This window comes from Hemiscyllium ocellatum, chromosome 2, assembly GCF_020745735.1.
Source record: "Hemiscyllium ocellatum isolate sHemOce1 chromosome 2, sHemOce1.pat.X.cur, whole genome shotgun sequence".
NCBI lineage: Eukaryota > Metazoa > Chordata > Chondrichthyes > Orectolobiformes > Hemiscylliidae > Hemiscyllium > Hemiscyllium ocellatum.
The window spans coordinates 87,215,334-87,231,152 of NC_083402.1; the positions used below are offsets into that span (position 1 = coordinate 87,215,334).

A 15,819-nucleotide genomic window follows, 5' to 3' on the forward strand; every position below is an offset into this window, starting at 1 on the left:
GGTGGAGGCTGGTACAATTGCAACATTGAAGAGACATTTAGATGGGTATATGAATAAGGAGGGTTTGGAGGGATATGGACTGGGTGCTGGCAGGTGAGACTAGATTGGGTTGGACCAAAGAGTCTGTTTCCATGCTGTACATCTCTATGACTCTATGAATGAATAAGAAAAGATTTCTGTCTAACAAAGCTATCATACTGCCAAAAATGACATTGTTCTGGATCTGGAACACAATTTGTTTCAACTCAGTACTGCTCGAGAGGCTTAAAATGTGTGTTACAATGTTCCCTGATTGTTCACATCAGTTTAGTAGTACTTACTAGCTTGATTTGCCTACATGACTTCAAAAGGGAATAAATGAGGTTGGTAGTTACACTTGAGACATAATGTTTTGAGATTATTCATTCCGTTATATGTATACCAGAATTAAATCTAGAGATATTATCCCGATACCACAGATAATCACTTTTACTTTTTAATTAATTCTATGGCAATTTTTAAAAGCTATTTCAAAGGAACGACAGCTACAGGATTACTAGACTACAAATGCTGAACAGGAATTGTTGAGATTAAATTATTTGCTTTTTAATGAAGGCACAGAACAATTTTTTTCTTAAATTCAGTTTAATGATGTATGCACAAAGTAATTGCTACTGATAAAAACTGACAGGTTAAATATTTTGTACAAGGCAGTTCAGAGAAATAATTAGATTAATATTACAAGTGACACTCAAGAAAGTAAGTGACACTTCATGTTATAATGCACATACAGTATGCTAGGATTTTACTGGCCAAAGCCAATCTGCTGTAGTTGTAAGCACAGAGTTTAGAATAAGGTGCTCATTAAAGCTGCACAAAGATTTGAAGTCATCCAGAATTAGGAAGCTCAAAACCACACTGCAATTGCATTCAACAAGACTAGAAAGGTACTGAAATTTTTTAGTGAAATAATATGCAATGAAGTATATTTTTATGCATTTCATTTTGTATATAAAGCAAAGTAATAAATATTAGATTTGGTGGAATCTTGCATTTAGTCTTTTTGATGCTATTTGCCTTAACGCATGCTTCAATCACAATACGCAATGGGCTGTCAGACACTGCGGCTTTGATCAGTTTCTTCTGCATCTCTTGCAAGTCTTTGTTCTATACAAATTGCTATCAAGAGGCTACTGATTAGCTAGTGACTACTAGTTACTAGCTACTACAGTAAGACTTGAGATTTAAACAGATTTTCAGGTCAGACCAAAAAACTTATTCACATGACTCAAGTTTCTAAAAATTACAAACGAAAAAGTTTTTATGCATGCACAATATCTTGGCCTGACCAAAAAAATCTCAATACTTATGTACTGTACAAATGCCTCTGTGCACTCATTTATCATGTCATTTTCTCCATCGCCAACTACAAGACTGAGCCTCAAAAGTCAAGCTGAAAAGAGCATTTGTTTTTAAAGATTTAACTGCTGTTATATCAAAAATAAATTACAATTTATTTGCAAGCTGCAGAATATTTGCTAAGATGGTTGAGAACCCAATAGCCGTTCAATGGCTGCATTGACATCTCCACCTGTTGCTATTAGAGCTTGAAGATTGGCTTCACGATTCAGAAATCCCATTGCACTGAGTTGATCAAGTTGCTGCTGAAACTGTACCTCAGGATTCGGAGTCAAACTCTGCTCAGCAGTGACATGCAAAATGTAAGAGATAAAAAATTGTCACCAGATATTCCCTATTCATAATAAACAGAAGAGTATTGCACAGATCTGCAGGTGCCTATCTTCAGAAGTAAGCATTGATAATTAGTGTTGACGGATTATATAATGGGAGTACACAGTCAATCAATATAAACTGGTCTTCGGCCAACGAATGACTACACTCATTTATAAACACATTTTTCAACCAGTAATCATGGAACTGTAGCTCAGTGGTAACACTGCAGGTTCAAGTCCCATCCAGAAACCGCAGATTTCTCTAGCTTAGGAGTATGATCAAAACAAAAATAATGCAGAACAGAATAGTTAAACTAACACAATATTTCTTCAGAGGCATGTATTTCCCCCTTCATGATGCCCTTCAAATAAGCATTTCACCAGCTGCTTTCAACACACAAGCAGGCAGCTTATAGCAAAAGGGGGAAAAATGATCAAAGATAATGGAAATCAAATGAAAATAGAAAATGCTGGAAAGCATTTTGTGAGGAGAGAAACAGTTAATACTTTGGATTGATAAACATTTGCTTCTGATGAATGTTTAAGACCTGTAGAATCTTTCCAGTATTTTCTGCTTTCAGTTTAGCCTAGAAAAGTAATATGTCGCTTGAGAAGACCAAGAAATTATGTAAAAAAAAATTTGGCTTGAGAAAAACAATAATAGGAAGTAATATAATGGTAAGGAAGTTATGGAGCCTCTTGCTTCAGCCAACTATCCAAATAACTAAAATAAACAAGGAATTAAAGATGCCAGAAATGTGAAACAAAAACATTGCTGGAGAAATCCAGCAGGTCTGGCAGCATCTTTGGAGAGAAAGCAGAGTTAATGCTCAGTACAACACTGTTCTGAAGAATGACCGGACTCAGTTAATTTTTTTTTCTTTCCAGAGATGCTGCCAGAACTGCCGAGTTCCTTCAACAATTTCGGTTTTTGCTTTCCAAACAACTGGTTTGTTGTAAATCATTAGACAAGGTTGCAATCCGCAGAAAGAAAACCAAAATTGACAATTGTATGGATGTCATGTTTTCACTTGGTTTGACCAAAGCAATATCATTACTGTCTGAATGATGTGGTATGAACAAACCTAGAAAAGTCATCGACACATGGCCTCATTACATCCATTTACAGTAAATTTTGAAATGGTGCTAATACTCTGCTTTAAGAGTGATGAAGATTAATGTTTTGTCATTCATAAATTAAATGAATCAAATATATCATAGTACCTTTAGTTATATAGATCTGTTTATTGGGCAAAGGGTTTAACTGTTACAGTGTAGTACTGAGGTAGGGCTTGAGTGCTAGGGGTGTTATCTTTCAAAGATGTTAAACCAAGGGCCAATCTGCCCACTGGGTGGACATTCAAAATAGTGCTAGGGCAGCTACAGGAAGTTCTCACCCCCAACCGACATCAAAAGAATAGATTATCTGGCCATCATATTGCAAGTTTATCACAGGATTTTACAGCACATTTTATCCATCTGTTTCAGCCCTTCAACAGCATTATCCCATTAGTTTTCCACCTCTTCCCTCATTGTCCTGCAAGCATTTTTCTTATTCCTTTTTTAAAAGTTATCATACACCACTATCAGACATTGCATTCCAGATCATTTTAACTATTAAAAAAAAATCATTTTCACCACCACTGTATTTGTCACTTTAAATGTGACTCCTGGTTACTAATCCTTCTCCTATTGGAAAAACTATTCCTTATTTATTTGATCAAACCTTTCTGAATATTTCTGTTATGTAACTTGCTATCTGAAGGACAATCTGAGATTGTCTCGTTTCTCAATCTAATTGGAGCTCCCCTCTCAGTAGTACCATTACAATAATTCTATCCTGCACGCTTTCAAACCTTCTTCCAGAGTTGTATCGACTCAAAACTACACAATACTCCAGATGAGGCCTATCCAGATAATTTCTAAGGTTTGATTTAATTTATTTTAAAATTTGCTTATGTGATATCTGCACTGCTGGCTAGGACAGCTTTACTGACTATCCCTAATTGCCCTGAGCAAGGTAATGGTGAGCTAATTCTTGGATTATTATTATTCTATAAAAGTTGTCAATGTTGTCATATAATTTGCAAACTTTATGTCCCATATATTTGAAACATAGTAATAAGGGAATATCAAACAGGCAGCAAACCTAATACTAGTGATTTACAGCATACTTCCCTCTGGTCTGAAAAATCATCCTTCACCAGTCTACTTTCTTTCCCGTGACAATTTCTTATCCATATTCTTCTTTAAGCCCAAGGATTTCAGTTTTGCCAGTAAGTCTATTACATACTGCTTTAACAAACAGTGTATACACCAACTGCCTTATTCTTGTCAATCCTTTCCTTACTTTAATCACTGAACTCAAATTAATTCAGTGAAAATTGGTTAGATTTTTAAGCAACCTGTGCTGATTGCCATTGATTATATCATGCTTTTCCTAAATGACAATTACATTTCTTCCTATTATCATCTTTAGATTCAATTGCCTGTGTTTAGTCAATTACAGGTAGTTCTTCTATAATACTATGGTTGCGTTCTTGTGCAACCCCACATTATGGAAAAATTGTGCTTTAGAAACAGAGCTTAAAATGTTGTAATCACATTTCAGCCAACACACGTTTCAAAAGTTTGTGCTTTAGAAATAGTGTGCCCAATTCAAATCGCATTACAACAAATTCACATTAAACTAAACACACATTACAGCAAAACAACCTGTATCCCTTCCTGCTTTTTACTGAATAGGGCATAACATTTTTATTCCTTCAACCCTCAGAAACCAGATGTGTATCTAAGTGGTGGATGATTGTGACTAGAGCCTCCACAATTTCCATGTTCCTACCTAAAGTGTCTTTTCCAATTTTATAATCTTTTGATTGCCTCTTCAGTCTAATCCTAGTCAGTTTCTCAAATATCTTTCCTTAACTGGCACGGTGGCACAGTGGTTAGCACTGCTGCCTCACAGCGCCTGAAGACCCGGGTTCAATTCCCGACTCAGGCGACTGACTGTGTGGAGTTTGCACGTTCTCCCCGTGTCTGCGTGGGTTTCCTCCGGGTGCTCCGGTTTCCTCCCACAGTCCAAAGATGTGCGGGTCAGGTGAATTGGCCATACTAAATTGCCCATAGTGTTAGGTAAGGGGTAATGTAGGGGTATGGGTGGGTTTCGCTTCGGCGGGTCGGTGTGGACTTGTTGGGCCGAAGGGCCTGTTTCCACACTGTAAGTCTAATCTAATCTAAACTGTAACATTCACAGGATTCTCTTCTCCAGTGAGCACAGACACAAGTGTGCCATACAGTGTCACTGAGTAAATGGTTTTATTCCCAAAATTGCCCATTTGATCTCAATTAAACAACTGCAGGGAAGTCCCAATGCATCATCGGGCATTTCCCATTTACAATTTAGGATGGCAATCTGAAAATCTGGCACCCTTGCAAAATCATAGGATATTTTGAAAATTATGATGTAAATGGTTTATGAGCACTGAGTTTCAATTCCATACCCCAAGGACAACTACTCCCTCCCCCTTAAGAGAAACTGGAAACTCATTATGTTCTATCATAATTCTTGATCATTGTATTTTTATTTAATTTTCTACTACCTGAGAGTTTGCCCCAGCTAATGCTTGCAACATTTGCTGCACAAAATGCTGTTGTCCATCAGTTCCCATTGTGCCACCTGCTCCACCAGCATTCTCATTTGTGCCAGGTGCAATTGTGCCAATTCCTCCAACACCACTGCCATACCTTTGTGGGAGAAAAGTTAAACAGAATACTTCAATCAAAGCTTCCAACAGGGAATAAATGAGATATTAACAACATTAACTTCAATGTTTAAATGAAAAGTTTCCAAAAGCTGCACCACAAGCACCATGCTTGAAATTAAGTCAGCTTGAGGCTAATGTTTATAATAAGCACAAAGAATATTCCAGCGAAATAATATAGATGGGATTTGCTCTGACGATTTTGTGTCATTCAAGTTGAAGCAACACTGATTACAGATCAGCAATTTGAACACATCAATTTTTAAATAAAAGCTTGTACAGAGCAAAAACAGTCTTGTTAGAAAGGGGGTTTCAGGATTTTGACCCAGCTACAGTGGAGGACCAGTGATATCATTAAAAATCAAGATGTTGTATGGGGAGTGAATGTCAAAGGTTGTAGATACGATGCCAAAGAGCAGGTTTTGTCCTGGATGGCACAGGGCTTATGTTACTGAAGAAACATTTAGAATCATAGAATTGTACAGCGTGGAAATAGACCTTTCAGTCCAACTTGTCCATGTCAATCAGATATTCCAACACAATCTAGTCCCACCTGCCAGCACCCGGCCTATATCCTCTCTCCCCTCCACCCCCAAACCCCTCCTGTTCATAAACCCATCCAGAAGCCTTTTAAATGTTGCAATTGTACTAGCCTCCACCACTTCCTCTGGCAGCTCATTCCATACACGTACCACCCTCTGCGTGAAAACGTTGCCCCTTAGGTCTCTTTTATATCTTGCCCCTCTCACCCTAAACCTATGCCCTCTAGTTCTTGACTCCCCAACCCCAGGGAAAAGACTTTGTCTATTTATCCTATCCATGCCTCTCATGATTTTATAAACCTCCATAAGGTCACCCCTCAGCCTCCGATGCTCCAGGGAAAACAGCCCTAACCTATTCAACCTCTCCCTATAGCTCAAATCCTCCTGGCAACATCCTTATAAATCTTTTCTGAACCCTTTCAAGTTTCATAACATCTTTCCGATAGGAAGGAGACCAGAACTGCACGCAATATTCCAAAAGAGGCCTAACCAATATCCTGTACAGCTGCAACATGACCTCTCAACTCCTGTACTCAATACTCTGACCAATAAGGAAAAGCATACCAAATGCCTTCTTCACTACCCATCTACCTGCAACTCCATTTTCAAGGAGCTATGAACCTGCACTCCAAGGTCTTTGTTTAGCAACACTCCCTACGACATTAAGTGTATAAGTCCTGCTAAGATTTGCTTTTCTAAATGCAGCACCTCGCATTTATCTGAATTAAACTCCACCTGTCAGTTGTCAGCCCATTGGCCCATCTGATCAAGATCCTGTTGTAATCTGAGGCAACCTTCTTTGCTGTCCAGTACACCTCCAATTTTGGTGTTATAATTTATCTAGACAAATGGAAAATATTCTATCATTTAACGGATTTGTATCTTACAGGTGGTGGACAAACTTTGGAGAGTCTGGAGGCAAGTTGCTCATTGCAGAATGTCTACCGTTCAACTTGTCTTGTTACCAGATATTTATCTGGCTAGTATAATTCAGTTTCTGGTCAACGTGGGTGTTGAAGGTGGGGGATTCAGTAATGATAATGGAATTGAACATCAAAGTGCAATGATGAGATTCTCTTTTGTTGGAGATTGCTATTGTCTTGCACTTAAATGGCAAGTGACACCAAAGCCAAACATCAACCCAAGCTTGGTTGTTGTCTCTGCCAGGCTGGCTGTAAACACAGACTGCTTCAGTGTCAGGCACTGCAATCATCAGCCACAAGCCTGCATCTGACGTTTTTGATGGAATAAAGGTCATTGTTTAGGGTGGCTAGGCCTAGGGCACCAATGAAAGTAATGCCTGCATTAAGTAGAGGCCAATTAGACTGGGGTCTAAGTCTATAGCTGTGATAATGTAAATTCTCAAACTAGGAGACTAGATTACAAGCCAAACCTGGATTGTCTGTGTTTCATACAATAATTATATTTAATCCATATTAATTTCCCAATATCAAGTACACTTGGATACATTAAAGAGGGCTAACTTTCCAGTAGGAATGAAGACACAAAGAAAAATGGAAGAGAAGAATATGTTGATGGGGTTAGATAGAGGAGAATGGGAGAACATTGAGATGGACCACAAATGCAAGTATAGACCTGCAGAGGCATATGGCCTCATTATATTTACAAAACAATGGATTATTTAGCCCTAACATTTTTTGTTTATTCATGGAGCAGCAAATAACTTGTCCCATAACAAAGCTCTTACCCTGGCAGAAGCCCTGGAGCCTCAGTCGATAATGTCTGCAGGCCTTGCTGAATCTGTAGCAAAGCCTGCATGGCTCTTGGATTTGACATAGCAGACAATGTTTCAGGGTTCTGCATCTGAAATTACAAGAACACTGCTTTAGGCTGAAAAGTTTGAGTTTCAAACATTTTCTGCATCATGAGCTTTTAGTGACTCCAGCACACACCACAGCATAGGAACAATTCACCAAATGACTGACTCACATTTGGTGCTAAGTTGCATTACAGAATTAGCAGCTGCACATCTGCATGCCATCAACTTAACAGTTGCACATTCTATCAATGTTTAAGTCAAATCAGCCTCCCAGAGTAGAAGAAGAAAATGCAAATTACCACAGATCACTGAATATTGCACCAACGCAGCAGTAAACTGAGGAGGGAAAGGGCATACGAGATTGAGAACAAATTTGAATTGCACTGAGAAACATTCAATAAATGGATCTTGGATTTTAGACAGTACCACAATGTTTTGAGAAGTATTAAGAAGTTGATTTAACAAGTATAGCTGTCACAACCACCTGATGAAGCAGCAGCACTCCGAAAGCTAGTGCTTCCAGATAAACTTGTTGGACTATAACCTAGTGTTGAGATTTTTAACTTTGTCCATGGCAGTCCAATACTAGCACCTCCAAATCATAATGTAATCAAAGCACTCTCGCAAAGATTAAGCCATTTTATGTATTAATTGCCAATCTTAGATGTGGATGATCTGTAACAGATCATTTTACTCTAGAGCACTCATACAATTTGTGTAAGTCAACAGCAGCATATATTTACAGGTGGAAATAGTTTAATATCTTCCACTTGCTCTCAATCACTAGTAAATTCTGCTTGAGGAGCAGAAACAGAAACAGACGATTTACCTGTTGGAGAAAGTTAGGGATCTGTTGCCTCATTTGGTCTTGTAGCTGAGGGTTGCCTGCAAACAATGGATTGTTCAGCATGATCTGCAATATACAAAGAACTACCTCAGCTCACTCATTTTTTAAAAACCTTATTTTCTGATATTACTGTTACAATGGAACCGTGTTAACAAATTTGATCAATTTGTCAACTTCATAGAACATGCAATAAGGACATAATGCAGTGGTTCATGCTAAACATGAACCTAGACAAAAAAATCACTTCAACTTTGATTACACTTTTATAACTGTAATGGAAATATTTTATAATTAAAAGAACGCATTTCCATTGTTCAACTTTGGAAATTATACTAGCATCTACAAATTAAGTTCTCAGACATATTAAGTTATTCAATGATCGATATGAGACAATGTTACGAAGTATCTGCTCCCTCCCAACAAGTACCACACAGTCAAACATTAGTTTGCATCTAAACAAAGTGAAGCAATTCCAAAGAGTTAGGACAGAAATAAGTTCATATTAAAAGATTCACAACTGGGAAAGAGATGAGAAATATGGAAATGTTTCGGAATAGAATTCAAGAACTTAGACTGAGATAGCCAAAGGCATAATGGTAAAGTGATTAAAATCAGGTAGGAGATGATGGGGGAGTGATAACAACATCTCAGGTTGTAAGTTTGCTCACTGAGCTGCCAGGTTTGTTTTCAGATGTTTCGTCACTATGCTAAGTAATATCAGTGAGCCTCCAGTGAAGTGCTGGTGTTCTGTCCCACTTTCTATATATCTTGGTCTGTTGTGGTGGGTGATATCATTTCCAGTTCTCTTTCTCAGATTGGTAAATGATGTCCAAACTAATGTCTTTATTGATGGAATTCTGGTTTGAATGCCAGACCTCTAGGAGCAGCAGAACAAAAATACCTATACAGCGTATTCAAGAAGAACGGGTACACAATAAACACAGTCCGCTGATTCTTAATCAACAAATCCAAACAAATAGACAACACCCCAGAAACTCTAGCCACAATACCATACAAACACATCAGAGATGACTGCTAGACTACTCCGACCCCATGGCATCAGGGTAGCCCACAAACTTACTAAGACACAGAAACAGCTACTGATGAACCTAAAGGACCCACAATACCAACCACCAGCAAAGTGAATGTTATTTACAAAATACCATACAAAAAACTGTAACAAACACTACATCAGACAGATAGGTAGAAAATTAGCACCAGGATACACAAACACCAACTAGTCACCAAAAGACATGACCCACTATTACCAGTATCCTACGTACAGACAAAGACGACACCAGTTCAACTGGGAAAACACATCCATTTTAGGACAGGCTAAACAGAGAAATGCGCGGGAATTCCTAGAGGCCTGGCATTCCATCTGGAACTCCAGCAATAAACACATTGATTTGGGCCCCATTTATCACCCTCAGAAAACAAAACAGCAATGCTATCACCCATCTTAAGAGACCAAGACATAAATAGGAAGTGGGACAGAACACCAGCGCTTCACTGGAGGCTCACTAACTCACTAATGTTACCTAGCATAGTGATTAAATGTCTGAAAACAAACTTGCCAATTCAGCGAGCAAACTTACAACCTGAACCTCACTCTGAGGTTTGGACATCATTTACCAATCTGAGAAAGAGAACTGGAAATGAAGAAGGGCTCTGGCCCGAAACGTCGAATTTCCTGTTCCTTGGATGCTGCCTGACCTGCTGTGCTTTAACCAGCAACACATTTTCAGCTCTGATCTCCAGCATCTGCAGACCTCACTTTTTACTGGAAATGATATCACCCACCACAACAGACCGAGATATATAGAAAGTGGGACAGAACACCAGCACTTCACTGGAGGCTCACTGATATTACCTAGCATGGTGACGAAACATCTGAAAACAAACCTACAAATCTTCTCAAAAATCACAGATAACACCAATGGACAAGTAATCCAGAGGTCCACATTTGGGATTTACAGGTTCAAATCCCACCACAGAATCTAGTGAAGTGTTAATTTAAGTAATTAAATCTGGAATTGAAACCTAATCATCAATAATGATGCCAAAAGAGCTAGTACTGATGAGGTTTTAAACAACCAATCTCATTCACTGTTGTTCCTTACAGAAGGGAATCTGCCACCATTATCTGGTTTGGTCTACATGGGACTTTAGATCCATTGTAGTTAAGTCTTAATTTAAAAATAAAACTTATAGGACATGTACATCACTGGCTAAGCCAGTTTTAATGGGCATCCCCAACTGCCATTGAAAAAAGTGGTTGAGAGCTCATTTCTTCAACCACTGCAATCCATATGATGCAAGCGCATTCCCAGTATTCTTAGGAAGGGAGTTTCAGGATAGTGATCCAGAGACACTGAAGAAACATTGATATAGTTCAAGTCAGGCTGTTGGTCGCTTGGAGAAGAACTTGAAGATAGTAGCGCTCCCATGCATCTGTAACCCTGATCCTTCTAAGTGGTAGAGGTTGCAAGTTTCATAGGTCCTGTTACAAGATCCTTGGAAAGGTCTCACAATACATCCTATAGATGGTATGCACTGTTTTCCAGATGAAAAAGAGTATTGAAGGTGTTGGATAGGTTTGCTAATTAAATGGCTACTTTGTTTTGGATGGTATCCATTTCTGGAATAGATTTCTGGCCATTAATTGCAAAATGTCTGCTCTGCCATTCAATGAGATCCTGGCTGTTCTAATAATCCAAATTACAAATTTTTACCCTTTCCCCACTACCCTTGATTCGCTTACTGGTTAAAAATCTGTCCAACTCAATCTGAATATGCTTCATGACCCTGACTCAGCAATCCTCTATTGTAAAGAGCTACATAGATTCACCGCACGTCTGCCTTAAATGGGAACTCCGTATTTTAAGATTAAGCCCTCTCGTCCTGGTCTCTCCCACAAGGGAGAATACTTTTTCACATCTACACTGGCAAGTCCCCAATTAAAGCTATTTATGTTTCAATAAGATTGTATCTCATTGTTCTAAACTTCAGTGAGTACACACCCAACCCACTCAGCTTCTTCTCCAAGAGGGTTCCTGCATACCTGACATCAGCCCAGTGATTTTCTCTGTACTGTCTCCAATGTCCTCCTTTCCTCAAAAAGAATTCTAGCTGTGGGCTGACTAGCACCCTGTACAGTTTTAGTAAGGCCTCTGAAGTAGTAAAAGCCAAAATTCCATTTGCCTTCCACATTTTCTGGTGAACTGGCATGCTAACTTTTCACATATGCAAGAGGACTCCCAAATTCTTCAGTTCAATAGCTTTGTAGTCCTTCCCTACTTAAATAACATTCAGACCCTCTATTCTTCCTGCCAAAGTGCAAAGCCTCATATTTTCCCACATTATATTCCATCTGTCAAGTTTTTTGCCCGTTTGCTTAACTTGTCTTTATCCCTCTGCAGACTCTAATCCTCGCCACTGCATTTTCATCTATTTTTATGCCATTCACAAACCTGATTATAGCACATTGACTTGACAGGTCAATAATAATCGACAGTTGCTAAGCATTGATCCCTGTGGCATCCTCTATTAATTAGCCAATCCTCTATGCTAATATGCTACTTCCAACACTACAGGCTCTTAAGTAGCCATAAGAATTAACTGCCTTCTGAATTTCCATATACATTTTGTTCACTGCTTCCCCTTACCTATCCTGTTCGTACCCTCCTCAAAGAGATCCATTACATTTGTTAGGCATGATTCCCCCTTCATGACGCCAGGCTGATTCAGATGGATTATATTATGAATTTCAAAATGATTCTATCCTTTATTTATAGTCTCCAACATTTTTCCAATAAGTTGTTAAGTTAACAGGCATTTAGCTACCTTTTTTTTGTTTTTCTCCCTTTATAAATAAAGTTAAGTTATAAAATTACATTGCCAATTTTCCAATTCTTGGGAAATTTTGTTTAAAACAATAAAAACTCTAATGCATCCACTACCTCTGCAGTTACTTCTTTTTATATCCTAGATTGCGCTCATCAAATCTAGGAGACTGATGGGTCTTTAGCCCCATTCGTTTCTCCAGTACTTTCTCCTCTACTGTTAATCATGGTGTTTATTTGCTGTTCTCCTTTTGTCCCTTGATTATTTAGTAATTGTGAAATGCTATTAGCATCTTCTAATGAAGTACTTAATCAACTCCTTTGCCATTTCTTAGTTCCCCATTGTTATTTCTCCAGCCTCATTCTAAAGGGCCTGTGTCAAAATTGGCCTTTCTCTTCCTTCTAAATATTTTTGCTGTCCATCTTGATATTATTTGCTGTCAAAGTTTACCTTCTCTCTCTCTATTATTAGTTGGATGGTCTTTTGTTGGTTTAAAAAACTTTCCCAATCCTCTGGCTTACCAACAATCATTGCCACAGTGAATACATTTTCTTTTGATTTTAAGCTATAACTATGCTTGGCTTATCCTCTTCTCACTGGGACATATGTTTTACTGCAATCCATTAACTATTTTCTGAATTACCTACCGTTGCTGCTCAATCAGTCCTTCCTTCCAGTCCTCCAACTAGCTGTGTCCACATTCGTTTGAAATTACTCTGAAAGTTTATGTCCAGTTTATGTTGTTAGAGTTGCACTCAAGGTGAGTGAATAGTATTCCACTGCACTTCAGACTTGTACTTGTAGAGTGTAGGTGGCTGAGACATGACCTTTCAGAGGTTTATATAATCATGAGGGGGCATAGATAAAGGTGAACACCAAAGATTAAAAAGAGATCTGAGGAGCAACCTATTCAGAGGGTGATGCCTGTATGGTATGAGCTATCAGATGAGGTGGTAGAGGTAGGTACAATTATATTTAAAATATATTGGACAGGAAAGGTTGAGAGGGATATGGACGTGGGCTATATGCAGGCAAATGAGACTAGTTTAGTTTAGGAAACCTGGTCGGTATGGATGAGTTGGGCCAAAGGACCTCTTTCTGTGCTGTATAACTCAGATGGTAAACATGCATGGGTTTTGATTTTTTGTCACATGTACTGTATTGTATTGCATGCTAACCAGACAAATCATATCTTACATAAAAGTACATCAGAGTAACAGAACAGAATGCAGAATATTGTTACACTACAGAGAAAGATCAACTCAAAACATAAGGGGTCTGTTTCACAGGTCTGATAACGGTGGGGAAGAAGCTGTTCATACCAATAGAAGCTGTTGGTATGCATTTTCAAACTTTTGTATTCTTTCCCTCAATGAAACAGGATGGAAGAGAGTATATCCAGGGTGGAAGGGGTCCTTGATTACGTTGGCAGCTTTCCCGAGACAGCAGGAAGTGTAGATGGGGTCAATGGAAGGAAGGCTGGTTTTGTAAACACAGCCCAGTCCATCACAACTCTAATTTCTTGCTGCCTTGGGTACAGCAGTTGCCATACCAGCTGTTATGTAGCCAGATAGAATTTCTTTAGTCTTCTGAGGAAGTAGAGGCGTTGTTGTGTTTTCTTGACTGTAGCGTCAATGTGGATGGACCAAATTGATTACGAGTAATAGTGATATTTACTCCTAGGAGCTTATAGCTCTCAACCACCTCAGCACCACAGATATAAACCAGGGCATGTCCTGCACTCCGCTTTCTGAAGTTGATGACAACCTCATTTGTTTTGCAGACATTGAGGAAGAGATTATTGTCTTTACACCATGCCACTAAGCTGTGTCTCTCCTTCCTGTACTGTTTTATTGTTGTTAAGACCAACCCATTATAGTGGTGTCAACAAATTTGTAAGGAGGGTTACAGCTGAATTTGGCCGCACGGTTGTACCATGTGGAGAGTGACTCCCACAAACTCCCAACCTCTGATCTGCCACAGTATATATATGGTTGTTTAGTTCGGTTTCTTCGATAATAGCAACCCCCTAGGATTTGAGGAATTCAGTGATAGTAATGTCAAAAGGTGAAGATCAATTCTGTCTCGTCTGGCATGAATGTTACTTGTCATTTATCAATCCAAGACTAAATGCTGTCCGTTTTGCTGCATTGAATACTGATTATTTCAGTATCTGAGGAGTTGGGAATGGTGCTGAACATTGCACATCCCCACTTCTGATGTCATGAAGTTCATTGGTGAAGCAGCTGAAGATGGTTGGACTGTTATTCTATCTTGAGGACTTCAAATGTCTTGAGGTGGCAGTGTCCCTATCTTTCGACCAGAAGGTCCAGGGTCCAGTCTTACCTGTTCCAGATGTGTAATAAACATCTCTGAACAAGGTGATTAGAAAATATCTTCTCTGAAGAACTGCTGAAGTAATGTCCTATAGCTGGGATGATTGACTTCTAATGACTTAGGTTGAGAAAACCTCAACCACATCACTCATCTCTCGCAAGTCTGCCCCCCACCTCCTCTTCCTGCCAGAACAATGATAGGGTTCCACTTATCCTCTCTTTTCATCCCACCTACAGTACTTAGTTTTTAAGTGTGCATGGCACTGTGAAATTAATACGTCAGCAGATCGATTAGAGTGTGGAATCACGTGATGCTTAGAGAGGATGTTGCCCAGTCTCTGAAATAAAAACATATTTCGCCAGTTCCACTCTTCCATCACTCCTCACACTTCCTCATTCCCCATGAGGCATGCCCATGAAATCACAGATCTAACACTTAGCCATTCATGTGTAACCACACCATTCAAAACCCAAAACAACTTCAAAGATGAAGCAGCATTTTACTTGCACTTCTTTAAATCTAGTCGATCATATTCACTGCTCACAAACATGGTCTCCATTATATTGTTGAGACAAAACAGACTAGGAGACTGCAAAACATTACTCCAATGCAGAATGCCTCCACTCTATTTGTTGTAGGATTGAATAGAGCTTTTGTGATTTAGCATGCAAGCAGTCCTGTGTAGTTACTTCACGAGGTTGATACCTTCATTTTAGACAGATCTGGCACTCCTCCTGTACCATTCACTGAACCAGGGTTCATACCCTGGCTTGATGGTAATGGTAATGGCAGTATGGGGAATATGCTGTGGCTGATCACTTACAGCATCTCCTGAATAAATCTATTCATTTCTATTTAGCCCAAAGCAGGACTCAAGACCTAAAATTAACTTTAAGGGTAATTCAGGATGGGCCTTCCTACCAGCACCCATATCCCATGACATAACTTACAAAATGATGGATTAAAGGAACATAGATATCAGAGGGCTGTGTGG

At 39.0% G+C, this 15,819-nt stretch overlaps 1 protein-coding gene across 2 annotated transcripts in view; it reads right to left on the bottom strand.

The window, feature by feature from the left end:
• Positions 1–637: 637 nt before the first annotated feature.
• LOC132823941 (ubiquilin-1-like) overlaps positions 638–15,819 on the bottom strand; it is a 56,791-nt gene continuing 41,609 nt past the window's right edge. For both annotated transcript variants that reach the window (XM_060838094.1, XM_060838085.1), the window contains exons 9-12: positions 8,625–8,708; positions 7,724–7,839; positions 5,312–5,456; positions 638–1,676 (exon numbers count right to left, since the gene is read on the bottom strand). In XM_060838094.1, coding sequence (XP_060694077.1) covers positions 1,518–1,676; positions 5,312–5,456; positions 7,724–7,839; positions 8,625–8,708 — 504 coding nt within the window. In that variant the 3' untranslated portion in view covers positions 638–1,517. The remainder of the gene's footprint in view (positions 1,677–5,311; positions 5,457–7,723; positions 7,840–8,624; positions 8,709–15,819) is intronic.